The sequence below is a fragment of the Canis lupus genome, chromosome 22 (assembly GCF_011100685.1).
Source record: "Canis lupus familiaris isolate Mischka breed German Shepherd chromosome 22, alternate assembly UU_Cfam_GSD_1.0, whole genome shotgun sequence".
Taxonomy (NCBI): Eukaryota; Metazoa; Chordata; class Mammalia; order Carnivora; family Canidae; genus Canis; species Canis lupus.
This window is the reverse complement of record NC_049243.1, coordinates 2,230,077-2,251,818: the sequence shown is the minus strand read 5'-3', so window position 1 is coordinate 2,251,818 and position 21,742 is coordinate 2,230,077. Positions and strand designations below refer to the sequence as shown.

Genomic DNA, 21,742 nt, shown 5'->3' with positions numbered 1-21,742 from the left:
CTATTCCCTTTCACTATTATTTATATTCCCCAAATGAATGAGACCATATAATGTTTGTCGTTCTCCAATTGATTCATTTCACTCAGCTAATACCATCCAGTTCCATCCACGTTGAAGCAAATGGTGGGTATTTTCATTTCTAATGACTGAGTAATATTCCATTGTATACATAAACCACATCTTCTTTATCTATTCATCTTTCGATGGACACCGAAGCTCCTTCCACAGTTTGGCTATTGTGGCCATTGCTGCTAGAAATATCGGGGTGCAGGTGTCCCGGCTTTTCATTGCATCTGTATCTTTGGGGTAAATCCCCAGCAGTGTAATTGCTAGGTCGTAGGGCAGGTCTATTTTTAACTCTCTGAGGAACCTCCACACAGTTTTCCAGAGTGGCTGCACCAGTTCACATTCCCACCGACAGTGTAAGAGGGTTCCCTTTTCTCCGCATCCTCTCCAACATTTTTGGTTTCCTGCCTTGTTAGTTTTCCCCATTCTCACTGGAGTGAGGTGGTATCTCATTGTGGTTTTGATTTGTATTTCCCTGATGGCAAGTGATGCAGAGCATTTTCTCATGTGCATGTTGGCCATGCCTGTGTCTTCCTCTGTGAGATTTCTCTTCATGTCTTTTGCCCATTTCATGATTGGATTGTTTGTTTCTTTGGTGTTGAGTTGAATAAGTTCTTTATAGATCTTGGAAACTAGCCCTTTATCTGATACGTCATTTGCAAATATCTTCTCCCATTCTGTAGGTTGTCTTTTAGTTTTGTTGACTGTATCCTTTGCTGTGCAAAAGCTTCTTATCTTGATGAAGTCCCAATAGTTCATTTTTGCTTTTGTTTCTCTTGCCTTCATGGATGTATCTTGCAAGAAGTTGCTGTGGCCAAGGTCAAAAAGGGTGTTGCCTGTGTTCTCCTCTAGGATTTTGATGGAATCTTGTCTCACATTTAGATCTTTCATCCATTTTGAGTTTATCTTTGTGTCTGGTGAAAGAGAGTGGTCTAGTTTCATTCTTCTGCATGTGGATGTCCAATTTTCCCAGCACCATTTATTGAAGGGACTGTCTTTCTCCAGTGGATAGTCTTTCCTCCTTTATCGAATATTAGCTGACCATAAAGTTGAGGGTCCACTTCTGGATTCTCTATTCTGTTCCATTGATCTGTGTGTCTGTTTTTGTGCCAGTACCACACTGTCTTGATGACCACAGCTTTGTAGTACAACCTGAAATCTGGCATTGTGATGCCCCCAGATACGGTTTTATTTTTTATTTTTTATTTTAAGTAGGCCCCACACCCAACATGGAGCCCACTGTGGGGTCTGAATGCACAGCCCTGAGATCAAGACCTGAGCTGAGATCAAAAGTTGGACACTTAACTGACTGAGGCACCCAGGTGCCCCTTTCATGAGTGTTTTATAGTTTTCAGAGTATAAGTTTTTTTATCTTCTTGGTTAAGTTTATTCCTAGGTATTTTATTCCTTTTGGTGCAATTGTAAATAGGTGGGTTTTTTGTTAATTTCTGTATTACTTTGTTAATGTATAGAAATGCAAGAGATTTTGGGTGGGGTTTTTTTGTTTTGTGTTTTATTATTAAGATTTTTATTTTAATTCCAGTAAATTAAAAGTTTACAGTGTTAGTTTCAGGTATACAGCATAGTGATTCAACAGTTCTACACATTTCTCAGTGCTTATCATGATAAGTGTACTATTAATTCCCATCAGCTGTTTGACCCATTCCCCCCACCCACCTCCCCTGTAGTAACCATCAGTGTGTTCTCTGTAAAGTCTCTTTATTGATTTGTCTCTCTTTTTTTTATTCCTTTGCTCATTTGTTTTGTTTCTTAAATTCCACATGTGACTGAAATCGTATGGTATTTGCTTTTCTTTGACTTATTTCACTTACCATTATATTTCTCTTAACTCCATCCATGTTGTTATAAATGGCAAGATCCCTCCCCCCCCCATGCTCTCTTTCTCCTAAGTAAACAAATCTTTAAAAGAGGGGGGAACACTTGGGTGGGTATAGTTGGTTGAGTGACCCTTGGTTTTGGCTCAGGTTATGATCTCGGGGTTGTGAGATCAAGCCCAGCCTTGGGTTCTGCGCTCAGTGCAGTGTGCACTTAGGAACTCCCTCTCCCTGTCCCTCTGCCCTTCCCATCCCCCACCATGAGTTTTCTCTCTCTCTCTCTCAGATAAATAAATGAATCTTAAAAAAAAAAAAAGGCAAGATTTTATTCTTTCTTATGGCTGAATAATATTCCATTGTATATATATGCCACCTTCTTCTTTATTCATCTATCATTGGACACTTGGATTGCTTCAATAATTTGTGTATTGTATATAATGCTGAAATAAACATAGGGGTGCATATATCCTTTCAAATTGATACTTTTTTTACTATTTTGGTAAATACCCAGCTGGGTAATTACTAAATAGTTCTTTTTTGGGGAGGGGTTAGTTCTATTTTTAACTTTATGAGGAAACTCCATATGGTTTTCCTCACTGACTGCACCAGTTTGCATTCCCACTAACAGTGCAAGGGGGTTCCTTTTTCTCCACATCCTCACTAGTACTTGTTGTTTCTTGTGTCGTTGATTTTAGCCATTCTGACAGGTGTGAGGTGATATCTTATTGTTTTGATTTTGTTTCCCTGCTGATAAATGATGACGAGCATTTTTTCATGTATCTGTCGGCCATCTGTATTTATTTTTTGGAGAAATGTCTGTTCATGTCTTCTGTTTATTACCAATTCAGTTTTGTTACTAGAAATCACCTTATTCAGTTTTTCTACTTTTTCTTGACATATTTTTGGAAGATTATATGTTTCTGTTAATTTATCTATTTCTTCTGCACTAATTTATTGGCATGTAATTTTTCATAGTAATTCTTTCTATTTCTGTGGTGTCAGTGGTTACTTACCCCCTTCATTTCTGATTTTATTTATTTGGATCCTCTCTTGATGAATCTGACTAAAGGTTTACCAATTTTGTTTTTCTTTTCAAAGATCTGGTTCTTGGTTTCGTTGACGTTTTCTATTTTTTTCTTAGTCTCTATTATATTATTTCTGCTTTGATCTTTATTATTTCCTTTCCTCTACTAGTTTTGGGTCTTTTTCTAGTTCCTTTAGGTGTAAGCTTATATTGTTTGAGATTTTTCTTGTTTCTTGAGGTCACAATACATTTACCTCTTAGATCCGCTTTTGCCGCATCCCAAAAATTTTAGACCATCTGGTTTCCTTTGTTTCGAGTTATTTTTTAATTTTCTGTTTGATTTCTTCATTGGCCCATTGGTTGTTTAGTAGCATATTGTTCAGCCTCCACATGTTTATAGCTTTTCCACTTTTTTTCTTGTAATTAATTGATTTCTAATTTCATTCTGTTGTAGTCAGAAAAGATGCTTGATATGATTTCAGTTTTCTTAAATTTATTGAGACTTGTTTATTGGGATATGTGATCCATCCTGTAGAATGTTCCATGTGCATTATTTATTTATTTATTCATTTTTTTTATTTGTTTTTATTCGTGAGAGACAGAGAGAGGCAGATCCATTACATGAAATACTATGTTTCCTTTGCTTTTGATTTTTTTTTGTTTTTTGTTTTTTTTTTTTTTTGCTTTTGATTTTTACTAGTGTTTTAAGAAACATTTGTTTGTTTGTTTATTTATTTATTTAAAGTAGGCTCCATGCTGGAGCCTAATGTGGGGTCTGAACTTATGACTCTGTGATCAAGATCTATTTTAAAGATTTTCTTTTTAATTTATTTACTCGTGAGAGACACACAGAGAGGCAGAAACACAGGCAGAGGGAGAAGCAGGCTCCATGTAGGGAGCCTGATGCGGGACTTGATCCCAGGACTCCAGGATCATGCCCTGGGCCGAAGGCAGGGCACTAAACCGCTGAGCCACCCCGGATCCCCTCCATGTGCGTTTTAAAAGAATGTGTATTCTGTTGTTTCTGGCTAGAATGTTCTCTATATATCTCCATATATCTCAAGTCCATCTGGTCTAATGTGTTGTTCACAGACACTATTTTAGTGATTTTCTGCTGGGTTATCTATCTATCCATTGGTATTAGTAGGATGTTAAAGTCCTCCACTATTATTGTATTACTGTCCGTTTCTCCCCTTATGTCTGTTAAAATTTGCGTTATACATTTAGGTGCTCCAGTGTTGGGTGCCTAGATACTTACAGTGCTATATATCCTATTGTTGGATTGATCCCTTTATCATTATATAGTCTACTTGTCTCAGTACAGTCTTGGTTTTGAAGTCTGTTTTGTCTGATACAAGCATTACTATTGTAGAGGTTTGTTTTTTTACTTCCATTTGCATGGAATATCTTTTTCCATCTCTTCACTTTCAGTCTGTATGTGTCTTTAGGTCTGTGGCAAGTCTCTTGTAGGCAGCATATAGATGGGTCTTGGTTTTTTTGTTTTCTGTTTTTTGTTTTTTTTTAGAGAGGGAAGGGAGGACTGGAGGGAGAAAGAGAATCTTAAGCAGGCTCCAAGCCCAGCACAGAGCCTGACATGGGGCTCAATTTCACAACCCTGAGCCAAAATCAAGAGTTGGATGCTTAACTGACTGAGCCACCCAGGTGCCCCAGTCACTCTGTCTTTTGATTGAAGCATTTAGTCCATTTACATTTAGCATACTTATTAATAGATATGTGCTTCTTGCCATTTTGTTAATTATGTTCTGGATGTTTTTGTAGTTCTTTCCATTCCTTCTCTTGTTCTGTTTCCTTAAGATTGATTACTTTCTTTAGTGTTAGGCTTGGCTTCCCTTTTCTTTATCTTTTGTGTCTGTATTATAGGTTTTTGGTTTGTGGTTACCATGAGGTTTATCAGTTAATCGTCTGCCTTCAGCTCAGGTCACGATCTCAGGGTGCTGGGATTGAGACCTGTCAGTCTCCCTGCTAAGCAGGGAGTTTGTTTCTCCCAGTCATCTCTCCTCCCCACCCCACCCCCACTCCTGTGCTCACATGCTTCTGAACCTGGATGTCTCTTTCCCTCCCTAGGTTAGGAAAGTATTCAGTTATTCTTCAAATAAGTTTTCTGCCCTTTTCTCTTTGTCTTCTACTTCTAGGACCCCTATAATGCAAATGTTTGTTCACTTGATATCGTCCAAGAGATCCCTTAACCTATCCTCTTTTTAAAAAATTCTGTTATCTTCCCTTTATTCAGCTTGGGGGCTTTGTTACACCCTGTCCTCTAGATTGCTAATATGTTTTCATACATCCTCTAATTTGTTGATTCCCTCTAGTGTATTTTTTAAAAACTTTTTTTTTAAGATTTTATTTATTTATTCATGATATACACAGAGAGAGAGAGAGAGAGAGAGAGAGAGAGAGAGAGAGGCAGAGACACAGACACAGGCAGAGGGAGAAGCAGGCTCCATGCAGGGAGCCTGACGTGGGACTTGATCCCGGATCTCCAGGATCAGGCCCTGGACTGAAGGCGGCACTAAACCGCTGAGCCACCAGGGCTGCCCCCTTTAGTGTATTTTTCATTTCAGTTATATTCTTCAACTCTGATTCTTCTTTATATTTTCTATCTCTTTGTTGAAGTTTTCAGAGTTCCTCCAGTCTTCTCTGCAATCTGGTCAACATCTTCATGATCGTTACTTTGAACTCTCTGTAAAGCATAGTGCTTATCTTCATTTCATTTAGTTTATTTTCTGAGGTTTTTTGTAGTTTTTGTTTGGAGGGTATTCCTGTCTCAATTTATTTGACTTTCTTTGTTTCTATGAATTAGACAGAATGGCTACTTTTTCTAAACTAGAAGGAATGATCTTATGCATAGTTTTGTCTTTGGAAACTGTGTGCCTGGTGACTTGGCTGCCCAGAGCTGTGGCTATTGTGGGCTGGAGGTCCTAGGGGACTCTGTGCTGGGACTGTGTTAGTGGGATGCCTGAAGATGAAATTGGTGTGGGATGGGCAGTCCTAGGGCTCTCAGTGTAGATGGCACATTGGCCAGACAGCTGAAGCTGAAGTGGGCATGGATTGGGGTGTTCCCAAGGCTCTTTATGGAGAGGGCACTCTGGGAGTACAGTTGAAGGTTAAGTGGGTGAGTCCAGGGATCCCCATAGTTCTTTATTCAGGGGGCTCTGGGGACTGGGGCTGAGGTAAGGCATGGGTCAGGAGGTCCTAGGAAGCTGTGTACCAAGGATAGGCTAACATCATCTGGAGCCAGAGTGGTGTGAGCCTGGAGTGTTCCAGGATACTTTGCACCTGTGTCACCTTGACAAGATGACTGGAACTGTAGTGAGTGCTGACCAGAGGTGTGCGGTGTTGGCTGCACTGGGGCCACTTTGATGGGATAGCTAGGGCTGGTGTGTGGGTTAGGGGCCTAGGGTTCACGGCAGCAGTAGGCCCACAAGGCTACCTGGACCCTTTTCCTGGCTGCAGTATCAAAGTAGAGGAGGAATATCAACCATGGTGCTCACCAGCCCCTTTGACTCAGAGTTCTAGCAGCTCCCCTGTCAATTGGCAGGGTTCTAGGGCTAGTTCCTTGCTAGTTCCTTTATATTCTAGTTGTCATTTTAACCCATAGCTTTTTTTTCCTGTGCCCTAGGGCAGACAAAACTGCTCACCAGTCCCTCCCCACTGCAGTTCAAAGCATCAGAGGAGGTGGTGGTTCCCTTTGTTACTGTGTCTCTGTCTCTCTGCTCATTTTTTGTGCAGAAGCTATTCAGTCAGCCCTCAGTTCTTCAGGAAGCATTGTTCTATAAATAGGTAGATATAGTGTGTCCATGGAGGAGGTGAGTTCAGAGTCTTCACACATTGCCATCTTGGATGAGAAAAAATCTATGGTTGCAGGTCTTCTGCTTAGCAATATTATGAAAGATGGCCAGTATCCATCTCCCCAATTTGTTTTCATGTCATTGGAAGGAAAGAGAATTTAAGATGCCTGCAAAACTACCTATGCCCTTTCAAGTGTGACACACATAAATTTATTTATTGTAGTAGAGAGGACCTAGGAGAATTTTCACAAACTAGCTTCTGCTGAATAGGAAATGAAAGGAATTCATTTTAAAAAATTAAAATTCATACATTTAAGTATTTATTTCATGAGCAAATAGAGGTATAGGGCACTTTATAAAAATTTTTGGTAGTTTTTGTCTTGTAAAGAGACCTATGCTGTTAGGGAAGAAGTCCAACTGTCCATGAGCTAAGTGACTCTTAAATACAGTTGCATCCTTTACTATATCATTTACGCTTTTATCAAGGCTCTCTTGAGTTGGTGCTTTTTTATTCTAACTTCTCCATCTATTCCTTTCCCTTTAGAACAAAATGCGCATGTCTTCAATTGACAGCAAGGAATGCCAAGACTTGCCCCTTGTCAAGTAATAAAATAACCACTGGATATAAATATAAAAGACTACAGAGACAAATACCTTCTGGGTAAGATACCTTGAGGATTTGTTACAGGGTATTTGTATTTTTGAAGGTGGGTACTTTGTTGTGGTCTGTAGACTTAATATCTCATTAAATATTAATTTTATATACCAGAAATCTATATTAAGGAATAAAAAACCCCAAACTTATATATTGTTCTTGGAAGTGGAAGTCAGAAAGAAAAAAAATAGAAATGGAAGTCAGAGAGCACACACATAGCATGCAGAGTGTATACTTAAACACCTATCTGCTTTGAGTCTCTTACCCTCTAGAGTTAGACTGTTTGGGGCAGCTGTTTCCCCATTAGGAAATGGAACTAGCAAAGCTCATCTAAGAATTGGGATTTTCCAAACTTTCAAAATTGTTGTTGTTAAAAAAGAAATAGAAACAGAAAAGCTTTCTTCCTAGACATTCCTAGACATCTTTTAAAAGCTAACATTTGCAATGTGCCAGGCATTGCTTTAAGCACCTTATAAATACTGACTCATTTAATCATGAAACCACTCTTTAAGATAGGTACTATCATATATCCCCATTTTAAAAAATGGAAAACTTAAACCCAGAGAGGTTAAATAACTCATCCAGCATCATACAGTTAGTAAATGGCTGGAGCTGTGATGAGAATCCAGGCAGTCTAGCTTTAGGAGCCTTCACACTTAGTCTGCCTCCCATGGTAATTATTAGTGAGGTAGCAGAATAAAATGCTTTTGCTTTTAGCTTAGGCTATCTAATTGATTTTTTTTCTTGCCTATTTTATCAACAGCATTTATGAATGCAGCCTGTTGTGCAAGTGTAATAGACGGATATGTCAAAATCGAGTTGTCCAGCATGGACCTCAAGTGAGGCTACAGGTGTTCAAAACTGAGAAAAAGGGATGGGGAGTACGCTGCCTAGATGACATTGACAGAGGGACATTTGTTTGCATTTATTCAGGTAAAGCAATGGTTAATTATTCAAATTATCGTATAGTAAGGTCTGCATTTCTGAATCTCCATTTTACTAGATCTTATAGCAAGGACAGGAGCAACAATATATAGGAGGAGCATTAGAGTGAGGCAAGTGACTGGGAAATTGAGCGCTGAAATGAGGAAACACCAGATATTTCAGAAAAGAAAGGCTCAGAGATAAAATTATGTGAGGCATATATTTTTTTGTCTCCATGGCTACATACGCTTTAGGGTAAGCTAAGAAGACTTTTTGAATAAGTAAACTAAATGACTGGGATCCCTGGGTGGCGCAGCGGTTTGGCGCCTGCCTTTGGCCCAGGGCGCGATCCTGGAGACTCGGGATCGAGTCCCACGTCGGGCTCCCGGTGCATGGAGCCTGCTTCTCCCTCTGCCTGTGTCTCTGCCTCTCTCTCTCTCTCTCTGTGACTATCATAAATAAATAAAAAATTAAAAAAAAAAAACAAAAAAAAACTAAATGACTGACTTGCTAAGGTAAAGATTATCTATCAAAGACTCTTGTTCAGTGATTTGAACTGTTAGAATTTAACAAGTTAAGGTAATAAATACCTGCATAGGATGATTCAGGCAGTGACTTTAAGCAGCTCACTCCATCTCAGGAACTCCAGAGAGTTGCCCTCACTCTGAGCAAAACTTCCCAACCGGTGTTGTGCATTACTGATTTTTTTTTTTTTTTTGGTCACATCCTCTAGGCCAGACACATCAGTCTCCCACAGTCTCAGCCATTTACCCCAGAGTATCAGACCAAAATCCTTACTTTCTGTGTGTACCATGAAATGAGAAAGGTTGAGGAAGCATGGCTCTGGAGCCAGTCTAAAGGAAATGTGCTGGACCAAGTCTTGGCAGCAATGCAGCAGAGACCAGAGTAACCATCCTCATCGGAAATTCCACAGTCACTTCAGTGAGGGCAAAAATTTTAGTATAATTCATAACAGCCACATTTGATTCCTTGTCACATACTACACAATTTGCCTACACATTCATCTCTCATATTTCTCAAGATCACTGTTTGATAAAAGTCAGCTGCCTTACAAAGTGCCACATGATGTCCAGAACATATCGTTGGCTTTATCTGCATTACTAGAAAATGTATCTAAGGTATCTCTCTGATTCAGCTGCTAATTTTGACTCGGTAACTATAGTTTCGAGTCTCTTAAAAGAAAATGCATGAACTTTAAGATTTCAGTATTACACTAGAACTTAATATGAGAACAGGCACATATTAACTCAGATTTAAATAGATCACTTTTATAAGTTTTAACTGATAAAGCATTTTATCAGTTCACCTAATTTTCTAGAATGCTTTCAGATTTATATTTTTGTTTTTTATTATTGTAGCTAAATCTGTTCTCTTTCATGTTATACCAGAACAGACACATGCTTTTTCATATACTGGAAGATATGAAATCTCTTATTGGTGTTTTGTTTAATGTTTCTTACAAGAGTTTTCTAGGATGAGTTAATGTGTTTATTTTTATTCTAGAAATGTGGCACATTTCAGAGTTCTTTAATAATGGAGCAAAATAGAGGTGTTCTTTTGTTGCTTAGCAATTATATTTTGTCTTACTAAAGTCTTATTTTTTTCTTTTAGGAAGATTATTAAGCAGATCTAATGTGGAGAAACCTGGTGCTGCTACTGATGAAAACGGAAAAGATTATATTATGAAAAATATGTTTTCAAAAAAGAGGAAAATAGAAGTTGCAGATTGTGAGGTTGAAGTTATCCCATTAGACCTGGAAACACATAATAGAAGTGCTGCGACTGAGGAGTGTCCACCTGTATTCAATAATAATATAAAAGAGCCTGTTACGTAAGTAAGATCATAGGAACCCAGTCAAGATGGACCTGTATTATTGATCAAGAATGGTTGGTTCTCTTTGTTTCTGACTTTCCCATCTACTCCTGTGTAACTCCTATGTATCAATTTGCTTCGTGGCTATAAGTTTAACACTGAGAAATCTAGAACGCTTATATTTTAAAATCTAGCCAACATACTTTATTTCCTCAATGTTCCATTTCTGGAGTTTTACCCTTTAAGACATATGACTTTAATCAGAGTTTTATGGATGTCATAAATTTTGCTGTCTTTTTTATTTTTCATCCTTTTTTTGACAATGCTTTTCACAGATTATCTTTTAAACATATTTAGAAAATGATTGACTTTAAAATATATTTCCTTCTTTAGTGGGAGATATAGATGTTGTTAGATTAATTTCTAATGGATACTTTGTAAACACTGATATCTATATTTTAGGGTCCAATAAAGAGGATTTTTAGTGATACATAGAATAATTTTTTTTTCCTTTTCAGAGATATGAAATGTAACAGTATTTCAAGAATTCAATATCATTCAGTCATTAGAAGTCCTAAAGTGAAGACAGTCATTATTCAGCGCAATGGGAAAAGGATGGTAAAAAACGCAAAATGTAGATGGGGCTCTTCTGAGAACATTAGCTGTGATCTCATCTTTCTTTTACTTCTATCTTTTAGTTCCAATTGTTTGTGTAACTTAATGTGTAGGATTTCTTTTATTATTTGGAATTGGTGTACTCTTTAAGTGTCAGGACCATGTTTTATTTACTTAGTGTCCTCTATGGTCATTGGCATATTCCCAGCTTTGATACTAAAGAGAGTGTTGGTCCTGATCTGACAATGTGTTCCACTGAGACTGAGAGCTGTCCAGTTCTGCTAATTTATAGAAAAGCTAAAGTATTCCAGAGTTGATGGTGATACACAATAAGAAAAAAGATGGAGTAATTTAGGTTGAGGAGATAAGGTTGTGAGATGTAAGAAAGAGAAGACATCCCAATGAAAGAATCATTCAGAAAACACCATTTTACATGATAGCTTTTGAAGGTGCATTTTTCAGTCTTTACTAAGAATAACTAGGCAGAGACTAACTTAGAAGAAAAGAAAGATACAGGAAAAAGAACAGAGGAGGACATAAAGGTAGTTCACAGTAGGGCTTGTTGATGAGAAATAAAAACTCTGCCCTAGGTGATGTGCAAATAGTTGCCGTCTGTGTAGTAATGTACGTATAGTAAGTACCTCCTCAGGATCACATAGTGATGAAGAGGTTAGGCCATTAGACCACACAGACCTGGGTTTGACCTTTGGCTCTGCTGCTTAGACCTGGGTGACATCTCCACGTCTGCATTCCTCTATCTGTAAAACGAGGATAATGGTATCTGTCTGAGTTAAGAGGATTAAATGAAATAAGCCTCAGAAACTTTGTGTAGCACAATGCTTTACACTCAAGTGCTCAAAAAATATTGACCATTTAAGTAACCTGTATAATATTAATAATGTCAACACTTATTGAGCAGTTAGTTGAGTGCCAGGTGTGGTGTTAAGCTTATAACCTTTTCAGAAGTTATCATTACCATATAAAGTGATTGCAGTGTCCACAGTTCGTAAAGATAGACAACTCCTTTAACCTCTTTGAAGTAAAAACTAAAGTTGTTTTTTTTTTCGTATTTGCACATATTTTAGTTGAAGCCAAATTTGTAATCTGGTATCAGAATAGAGAGATACAGACAGATGTCTTTGAATTTTATTTTAAATTTTAATGCCTAAAGAATGTCTTGACGGTCTTGATAAATAAAGTCTTTATAGCTGTGGCTTACTAAAGAACCTAGAAGTAGAACACAGCAAAAAGTTCTCCATCACTCCAGAGACTCCTTATGATACCAGCTTTGAGGCTTCCAAAACTAAGCTACAGCCTATGAAGATTGACACTTGACCAAAGACTGCTACATTAAATAACTGCTACATTAAATTTTTTTTCCTGACCTAGAAAGTAAAGACATCTTACCTGTTCTCTTTTAAGGGATTTGCTTCCTCAGAGTCTGTCACCTCAGAAGATAATGATGGATTTAAACCAACTCAAGTACATCTGAACTCCAATACCAAGGAAATGAAAAGTAGGCTTTGTTTCACTCTGTGATAGCCTGCCTCTTCTGCCTTTATGTCTGTCTTGCTCACTACCTATGGCTTATTTTGTCAGATTTAGAACAAACAAGTTGCATTCATTATAAAAGTTACTACGTGTCTAGATTAGACGTTGGCAAACTAGGTTGTGAACCAAATCTGGCCCACCATCTATTTATGTATGGCCCATGAGCTAAGGTAACTTTTACATTTTTAAGTACCTAAAAAAAAGAAGATGAGTAAATTTTGTGACACTTAAAAATTATATAAAATTATATTTTGGTGTCAATAAACAAAGTTTTATTAGAGCATAGCCACAGTTATTAAGTTACATATTCTCTCCGAAGGCTTTCAGACCCTGTCAGGAGAGCTGAATAGTCCCCACAGAGATCAAACAGAAAGCTTAAAATACTTCTTTCTTGGCCCCTTGCAGAAGAAGTTTGCCAACCCTTGATCCATATGCCAGCAGTCACCTGAGGTGTGGCAGGAAGAAGTGGGGTAGACAACTCTGAGTCTGTGAACAGTCCAGTGTTATCTGTGGCTTTGGAAGCATTGTCCAAAGCAGCCATTTTCTCACTCTTTGTTAGGGGCTCTTTTAAAAGTACAGATACATCATTCTGCAGTACTCCAGCCAACAGTGTTTGCAGGGATGCTCAGCATCCTTGTTAATTGCTACAGTAATATATATATGCCAGTTATATATTATTATCCTTTACAAGTAACCCATAATTAAAATGTGAGAACATGTAGGAACAGCAGCCAATAGCAATAATGATTAAATCAAGAACATTAGAGAAATACACCACTCAGCTAGGTGGCACAAGTGACTTTTTAAAAATAAACGATTTTACCTATTCCATTTGACAAGCATTCATACTTTTGGATATTCTAAAAAAAATTATTTCCATTACTGGATAAGAAAAATGATTAAGGCAGTTCATCTTATTCTAAAGTATTACTGTTTGTAAAAGTGTAAATATTGAGTGGTCTTGTAGCAAATCCACCAAACACTAATGTGTGCGAAACCCATACCAGTACAGTTGTTATCTTGTCACTTGTGGTGGGTGATGCCAAACAGGGTCTTCCCAGACCTTTCATTGGTATCCTAAAGGCCTCAAGTACTCCCTAACCACCCACTCTGTTACAGGTATTCAGAATATACTTAAATGCAGATTCCAGGGTTGAAGAGAGGGAAGTCAGCTTATGAAGAGAGATTAAATATAGTCATAACAGGAGGCCACAGAACATTAGTAAAAAGATGGTAGAAAGAAGGCAGCCCTGGAGCCAGACATTTCTCAAACATTTGAGACACTTCTGGGTTTCTTACCCCACTTCTCATTATATTGCAGGTCAGGTGAATCTCTTACCCTCTCAGAGGCTCAAAGTTTTCATTTGTAAAATCGGAGTACTGTCTACCTTCGTACATTGTAAGGATTAGCAATAATTAAAGCAACTAGTATTTAATTAGTATGTTAATCTCAGGACTGTTGATCAGCCAAGTATATTTGCTGACACTTCCTTCCAAAATGTTTATTAGAGGATTCAAGCTCCTACCAAGTTAAAGACTCTGAAGACAATCTGCTGATTGAATCAGATGTGATAGATATAACTAAATGTAGAGAAGAATCTCCATCAGGGGGCAGATGTAACCAAGCAACCACACTGGATAAACAAAATATTATAAAGGAGTTCAAAGCTCAAGTGCAAAAGCCCCAAGAGGAAAGATCTCCAGCGTATCGAAATCATCAGGTCTTTTGTGATAAAGAGTTCCCAAGTGAAGCCAAGAATATTTCACCTAATTCCCTAAAGAAGTTCAGTAAAGGGAATGTGTTTTTATTGGATGCCACAAAAGAAGGGAATGTGGGCCGCTTCCTTAATGTGAGTATATGGGCTGAAATTCACATTTCTAAACAACTATTTTTCTGTGCTGCTTTGAATGGTTTGAAATTTTTGTGCAGTCATGTAATTCACCTACCATCAAAAGAGAAAACGATTCTGAAGTCACAGAGTCTTGTTTTCTTCTTCAAGTTTTTATTTAAATTCCCAGTTAACATACAGTGCAATATTAGTATCAGGTATAGAATTTAGTGTTTCATCACTTATATACAACACCCAATGCCCTCAATATTCATCCACCTCCCTACCTGAAGTCAGAAAAGCTTTAAAAACAAAGAACTTTTTCCTTGCTAGATGATCTATTTGGTTTGTTTCCTTTTCCCCTAGTTAGGTGGATTCGTGGTTAACAAGAAATAGAATCCTTTCCTCTCTTCCTCTGTCCCCCAACTGCTCTTCTTTATTCCACTTTGACTACTTCTATACTAATACCAAACATGTCTGGAGAGTCATTAAAGAAAGATCCGCAGCAAAGAACTGTCATGGCTTTATTTCCCATCAGTTACATTGAAAGTGGGTATATCAGAACAGTATGGTTGGTTTTACTCTCCCAACCAGCACACCACCTGGGCTCCTGTTTTATTTGGAGGAGGAAAAAAACAGAACTGCCCTTCCCTCCCTCCTTCCTTTTTTCTTTCTCCCTTTCTTTCCTTCCTTCCTTCCTTCCTTCCTTCCTTCCTTCCTTCCTTCCTTTCTTTCTTTCTTTCTTTCTTTCTTTTTCTTTCTTTCTCTTCCTTTCTTCCTTTCTTTTCTTTCTCCTTTCCTTCCTTTCTTCTTTAGTTTTTTTTACGTAGAAAATACATTCATGATTCAAAAATGGAAATAAAATTAATAAATGCAATAAAATTGTATAAATAAATAAATAAATAGCCATACAGAATACATACATCAGCCAAACAAAATTGTATTTCAGGGTAGGTCCAAGCCTGCCACATAGGCACCATGAGTAAAGGTTACCAGCCCAATTGAAAAAAAAAGTATAGACAGGGAGTTATCACTGAAATTGAATAGTGGCAAACATGGCTAAGCAGTATTGCAGGGATTTGGTTCCTTTATGAATCTGGCAGTAGATGAATGTGTGGAGATGGGAGCTAGTGGGCAATACAACAGTATTGGAATGGTGGTAATTGGATAAGATCATATCATGTTAGATTTAGAAGCCTTGAACAAGGATCACTAATAGTGTTCAGCAGACATCAATTGCTTACATATGTCCCCTTTCCAGAGGGTCTGTTAGACAATGATGTAAAACCAGTCACATACATTTTTCCTATTAACCTTTTTTCTTCTGTAAAAAAAAAAATCCTAAAAAGTAACTATGCCTTTACTGACCTTATACTTTATTTTCTTTTTTCTTTTTTTTTCTTTTTGACCTTGTTTATATAGTAAAATCATTTTTACTACTTTTTGTTTGTTCTTATATTGTTTCTTTGTGGAAATAAGAAATTATATTGTTTCCCCCTTTTTTTACATAAAAGCATATTATATTCACTGTTCTGTGCCTTGTTTTTTAAATTAACAATATACTCTGGAAATCTTTCCATATCAGTACACAGAGAGAACTCCTCATTTTGTTTTTGTTTATGGCTACATAGAATTCCATTGTATGGATATACCAAAGTTTATTTAACTGGTCTTCTTTAAATATTTGGGTTGTTCTTAAACCATGTTTAGAATAGTAATGTTTTACTATTAAAAACAGTACTTAATAATCATACACATAGATACATACAGATGCATCTGTGGAATACATTCCCAGATATGGGATTGCTGAATCAAAGGATAAATGCACTTATAATAATATAAAATTGACAAATTATCTTCTATAGAAGCTTATACTATTTTGCATTTCTACCAGTAAGATAAGAATGTCAGAACAGGGCTTTTCTGATTGGTTTCCTACTATTAAAATATTACAATCTATGATATTTTACATATAGGTCAGCAAGAAAGGGAAAGAAACGAAAATAAATGAGATTTGTTAGAAACAATAGTATTCTAATGCTTCAAAAACAAGGTATCAAACTCTTTATCTAACCTGTGTTTATTTATGTATTTATTTTAACAGCATAGTTGTTGCCCAAATCTTTTGGTACAGAATGTTTTTGTAGAAACACGTGACAGAAATTTTCCATTGGTGGCGTTCTTCACCAACAGGTTTGAAATTTCTTTTATGTGATTTAATTTTGAAATTGTGCAAAATAACAATATAAAAATACGTGCGATAGCCCCTAATATCTGCTACCCTAGAATATTCATTTATCCCAAACTGTTCCTAGTCAATAAAATTTTAAACAGTTAAATTTTCAATCCTTACTTCCTGTGACAATTAATGCCTGAAGGGCTAAAGATGGTAGTTCTGACCAGTTCAGTTTAGGGAATAAATGATGTATTAATGCTACATCTCCTGTGAGTCAGAATTGCCTCCAGCTATCACACTACAGACCTCATCACGTCACTGGGTTCCACATGTTTGCAAAACACTTCCTTTCTCATGGGTATTGACAAGTTTCTTCTTACTTAGGATTTTGGTAGATTTAAAATAAAACTCAAATGATTATTCTTAATAAAAGCATTCCTAATTAGGTGTTGGAGTGACAGAATAGACCAGATTTTTGAAGATTTTTAATGATGTTAATAAGAAATTGATTATAATTTATGTTTACTTTTTAATTTCTACTTTCTAGGCATGTGAAAGCAAGAACAGAACTAACATGGGATTATGGGTATGAAGCTGGGACTATGCCTGAAAAAGAAATCCTCTGCCAATGTGGGGTTAACAAGTGTAGAAAGAAAATATTATAAATCTGTAGCTAATGCTTATTGATGAGATTAGCTTATCATGTTGCAGTGAGAGGCATGCAAGAGAACCTTCAGTCATCAGTGGAATTAACTTAGGTTATGGTCCATCAAAAGAATGCAGTTTACCCTTGTCAGGGGAATCATTTGTATGACCTAGAAATGCTTGGAACAAAATAAGGACATTTTCATATGCACAGGCTCTCTCTTTATTCTCTGCTGTTCAACTTGACGAGTGGGATGGAAGTGTATATTTTATATGAAATACCATTATACAGTTTGTAACTTATTTGTAAATTATATATTAAGAGAAACAAATGTCAGTAGAATTCAGTTATTTGCTTTTGTGATTATTATCTTTGAGTTCATGCCCTAAAGGGCCAAATTTCACATCTTTACCTACAAAATTTATGTTTATTTCTTGGCAAATAATTTACCAGTATGAGCCATAAGGTGGGCAACACAGCCTGAGGAATATGTAAGAACTTTACACATATTACTTCCAAGTATTTTAAGACTAGTTGGAGAAGCTCTGGCTGCATGTACTTCTGACTCATCAAACCATTTGAATGCTAAGGGGAAAGCTCCTTGGAGCAAACCTGAGATGGAACTTTTTTTTCCATAGATTCTCTTTACTCCTCAGTACAGAGATAAGAAAAGGGAATAAAAACCTGGAGGAATTGGTATATTTTTTGTTCTAGGTAGAGGAAAGCCATAAGAAAAGAAAACTTAGAAACTAGTCAGATTTGGCTTATTTAGGCCAAACGGGATTGTGCTGGGCAAGAATTTCACTTAACAAAGCAAAACAAATCAATTCTACTGAGTTGTAATGTCTGGAACAGCTTCTTGGATTCTCCTGGCTGTGATGTGCAAATTGCTTTTGTAGAGAAAAAGGGGTTATATTCTGCTATTCTTCAGGTTGGTTACCCAGCCCTGATTGCAGAGTGGAAAGGGACTGGGAATCTCCAAGAGTCAAAACTAATTTTATCCATAACAAAGTTGTACATTTGGCTGCCGCGAACTTATCCTTGGAACCAGAATAGGAATAGTAGCTCAAAATGGAGTAATTAAAAGTAGTTTTGGTTTTTGAGAGGTTTTATGTCTTTTTCTTTTTTTCCTGTAGTTGATTCTGGGTTTAGTTTGGTCACTATTCAAATAAAACTCTTAAGTTTGGATTCAATTTAATTGCTTAAAAACATTGAACTAGATGAAAATTTAACTTGAAATGGTTTTTGAGAGTGGAAAACTAGGCAACTAGGAAAAGGAGCAAAGTTACAGTCTAACATCCTGGAGACAGACAAGGAAAGTTAAGTCCATTTATTCACAGTAAAGAGGTAGGAATTTCAGGCAGTACATTGAAAGTGAAGATACTTGAGAAGTATGGGAAATATTTTTGTGCAGAAATCCTGACATCTTGATCTACTTAACAACTGTTGTCTTCCATCCATGTCCTAAAGATGCCCTCTGTCTCTCTTACGTCAGATCTGTTCCCAGTTAAATTCCCATTATTTCCCTTTTCCTTGGTCTATTCCCATACATTGGTGAAAGGACACCTTCCAGTTGTTTTTGGAAAGGAAAATTGAGAGGTGAATATTTTGAGACCTTGCATGTTTGAACGTGTTCTTTTACTCTTACACTTGATTGCTATTTTTTCAGAGTATAGAATTCTTGAGCAACCTCCATTCACAATTTTGAAAGCTGCTGCTTCCTTCCATGGTGACTACTGAAGTCCTATGTCATTCTGTTCCTTATCTTTTATATATATGACCAGTTTTTATCTCTTGAAGCTGACAGAATTATCTTTATCCCAGTATTCAGTTTCTGGTAAGGTCCATTTTCATCCTTCATCCTGGGTGCTTGGTGGGATCTTCCAGTCTGAATTCTTTGTCCTTCAGGGAAATTATCTTGAACCATTTCCTTAATGATTCCTCATCTGTTTATTCTTTCTTTATAGAATTCTTGTTATTCAGATGTTAGACCTCCAGGATTGGCTCTCAAATTTTTTCTCTCTTTTTTTAGAGACTTTTGATTTTTTTTTCAAGTTATGTAAGTAATCTTTATACCCAATGTGGGGCTCAAACTTAAAACCCTGAGATCAAGAGTTTCATGTTCCTCCAGCTGAACCAACCAGGTGCTCCAAATTTTCTTTTCTCTTTATTTTCAGCTATCTTTTTGCTGTACTTTCTGGGAAATTTTCCCAATTTAAATCTTGCAATATGTCCATTGTGCTTTATTTTTCTGGTGTTGTATTTTTAATTTCTAGAGCTCCCTTTTCTTTGGATTTCTTTAAATAGTATCCTATTTTGGCTTCATGGTTGCAGTATCTTATTTCTTTAAAAATACCACGATGTATATTTTATAGATTTATGTGTGTATACACATATGCATTCATATCTGTATTTTTCCTGCATATTTTGTGACTTTGAAGGTTTATTTCTTGTTTTCCCTGTATATTGCCTTTGGTTTTTGTCTTTCCTGTTACAGGCTTTCCTCAGTTTGTGATCCTGGCAGTCTATTCACACTTAAGAGGAGAACACTAAAAGGCTGAGATTGAAAGCTGGAGTGGGGGATGGGTCTCTTCAAGTGCCACATCACGACCTAGCTGGGCTAGATCAGTCTCTAATTGTCTCCTTAATGCTTTGTTTTGGGCTGATTGAAGGGCAGAATCTTGGCTGCCAGAGTCTGCTTTTATTCCCCTTTGAGTCCTATTCTTCTGTAATTTCTGTATTTGTCAAGACTATCCAAGTTATCTTTTTAAATATTTTCTGCTGTCCCCAATTTGCCTCTCTTCTCTTTAAAACCTCAAAAATGCAAAAATATAATAAAACCTCAAAATGCACGACCTCCAGAAGTTTTCCTTTAATTCCTGAGCAAGCCACCATTACAAGCTTTTTTCCGAAACAACTTTTTTAATCTGTAATTTAAGTTTACACATTTGTGTTCTCTACATGTGTATTTGTTACATGCACTGAAAACCTCTTCTTGAATGGTGCTGTGTACCCCATGGGTGCTAAATAAAGACTTGACTTGCAACTGGAATTACAATTGATTAATTGTGCCTACATTTATGACCTATCTATTTAGGCCAAACTTGGTGTTGCATAGTTTCTAGAAGAAATGGATAATCCCTCAGAAGAGCAATCACTTCTCCAGCTGATCCCGGGGGTTTGGGAGGACACCTCTCTTCCCCATCTGAAGAGGAAAACGTCTGGGCAGGGTGGGGAGCACCTCACCTGCAAATTAAAAAGAGATTCGTACTCGGATCTGTAGAAGATGCGAGTTCCCCTTTGAATGAAAACTCCGTCTGGGAAACCCTTTGCGGAAAACCCTTTGTATCTCCCGCCCAGAATTTCCCCCTAGGCAGAGGAAATCAGTCATCGTAGCTTTTGCGAAAACGAAACTCTGGCGCTGCCCGTGAACTTCCGGAAGCGCTGCGTGCAGCGGGCGGGCGGCTGCGGACGGTGCACCATGGACCCGGCGGTGGCCAGGTCACCCCACGGAGCCAGCAGGGCCGAGGCCCGGGACGGCCGCGACCAGCTCCCGCACCCCACCGGTGAGTACCGGGCTGGCGGCGCAGGGAGGGTGCAGGCCCGGCGGCGCAGGGCGGGCCCCAGGGCCTGCTCGGAGCGCTGCGCCCCCGCCCGCGGGGCTCCGAGGCCTGGCCGCCGCCTCTTCGCCTCTTAGGCGGCCCTGGGGGGCAAAGTCCACCGCCTGGAGCTCCACCTGTGGGAGGTGCGTCTTCCTCTTCCCCCTCCCCTTGCTACCGCCCTGCTGCCCTGGGAACAGAGGAGGCTTGGAGGGAGACCAACGGCCACTCTCCGCGGGCAGCCCATCCAGCCCTGAAAGGCTGGTGCCCTAGAAGTAGGCGGGAGGTGGGCCCTTCCTTGAAGAGCAGTGGTCAGCTGGGTCTCCGGGAGCAGTTGGGAAGGTTCTTGCAGAGACTTTGATTCTTTGGAACCAGCCACTCCTTCCCACTTAGTAGTTCAGCTCCTCGGCGGCCCTGTGAGTAAGACAGCTTGTCTTGTGAGTCTGCTCCTTCCCTTCATTCTCAGGTGTAGCGCCCCTCCTGTGTGCAGGGCTGCCGGCTAGATCCTGGGACACAGAGAGGAGTTAAGCAGACCCTGCCGTAGACAGTCACAAAGGCCCAAATGAGGGGTTCCTTACTCAGCCCCGTGTTCAGGGAGAGCTTTATGGAGACCAGGATGCCCATAGTTTTAAAGGGCAAGGATCAACCAGAGGTAGGTTGAAAGGGTGTACCATACAGAGGTGATGACACAACAAAGGACCGGCCCAGAAGGTCATGTGGCAACCACAACTCCAGCCGTTGGATTTATTTATTCAGCTGGTGTTATCTATAGAATGTTCTTGGAGATGAGGTTCCAACCTGACCTTTTCCCTAAACTCCAGATTTGTAGAACCAACTTCATCAGTGCCTAGGATGGTGTCAAACTGAGTATGTCTCAAAGAGAATTCTTGTTTCTCTGCATATACTCACATATTCCAAACCTGTTCAACCACCAGCCTGCCTTCCCCCCCTTCTGGTCCAGACTGCCCTCAGTGACACTCTTTCTTCTTCACTTCCCATCTAATGCATTCATCAGACCAGTCTATTCTGTTTTCAGAATGTATCATGAGCCTGACTGCTTCTCACCTGCGCAACCATCCCAGCCCCAGTGCACCATCATCTCCTGACCTGCCTGGAGTATTGGCCTCACTCCTACTGTAACCTTTCAGAGAAACAAGCTGCACAGCAGCCAAGAGGATC

The 21,742-nt window shown here is 38.4% G+C and overlaps 1 protein-coding gene across 16 annotated transcripts in view; it reads left to right on the top strand.

Moving 5' to 3' along the window:
* Positions 1-21,742, top strand: part of SETDB2 (SET domain bifurcated histone lysine methyltransferase 2) — an 83,017-nt gene that overhangs the window by 34,535 nt on the left and 26,740 nt on the right. For 10 of the 16 annotated variants that reach the window (XM_038569454.1, XM_038569442.1, XM_038569445.1 and 7 more), the window contains 8 exons: positions 7,279-7,395; positions 8,153-8,322; positions 9,946-10,165; positions 10,666-10,765; positions 12,185-12,278; positions 13,823-14,163; positions 16,247-16,335; positions 16,866-20,016. In XM_038569454.1, the coding sequence (XP_038425382.1) occupies positions 7,279-7,395; positions 8,153-8,322; positions 9,946-10,165; positions 10,666-10,765; positions 12,185-12,278; positions 13,823-14,163; positions 16,247-16,335; positions 16,866-16,983 (1,249 nt within the window). In that variant the 3' untranslated portion in view covers positions 16,984-20,016. Of the gene's footprint in view, positions 1-7,278; positions 7,396-8,152; positions 8,323-9,945; positions 10,166-10,665; positions 10,766-12,184; positions 12,279-13,822; positions 14,164-16,246; positions 16,336-16,865; positions 20,017-20,061; positions 20,305-20,324; positions 20,531-20,690; positions 20,710-21,742 lie in introns of those variants that run through there. The other 6 variants (XM_038569453.1, XM_038569452.1, XM_038569459.1 and 3 more) reach the window with 6 other exon arrangements.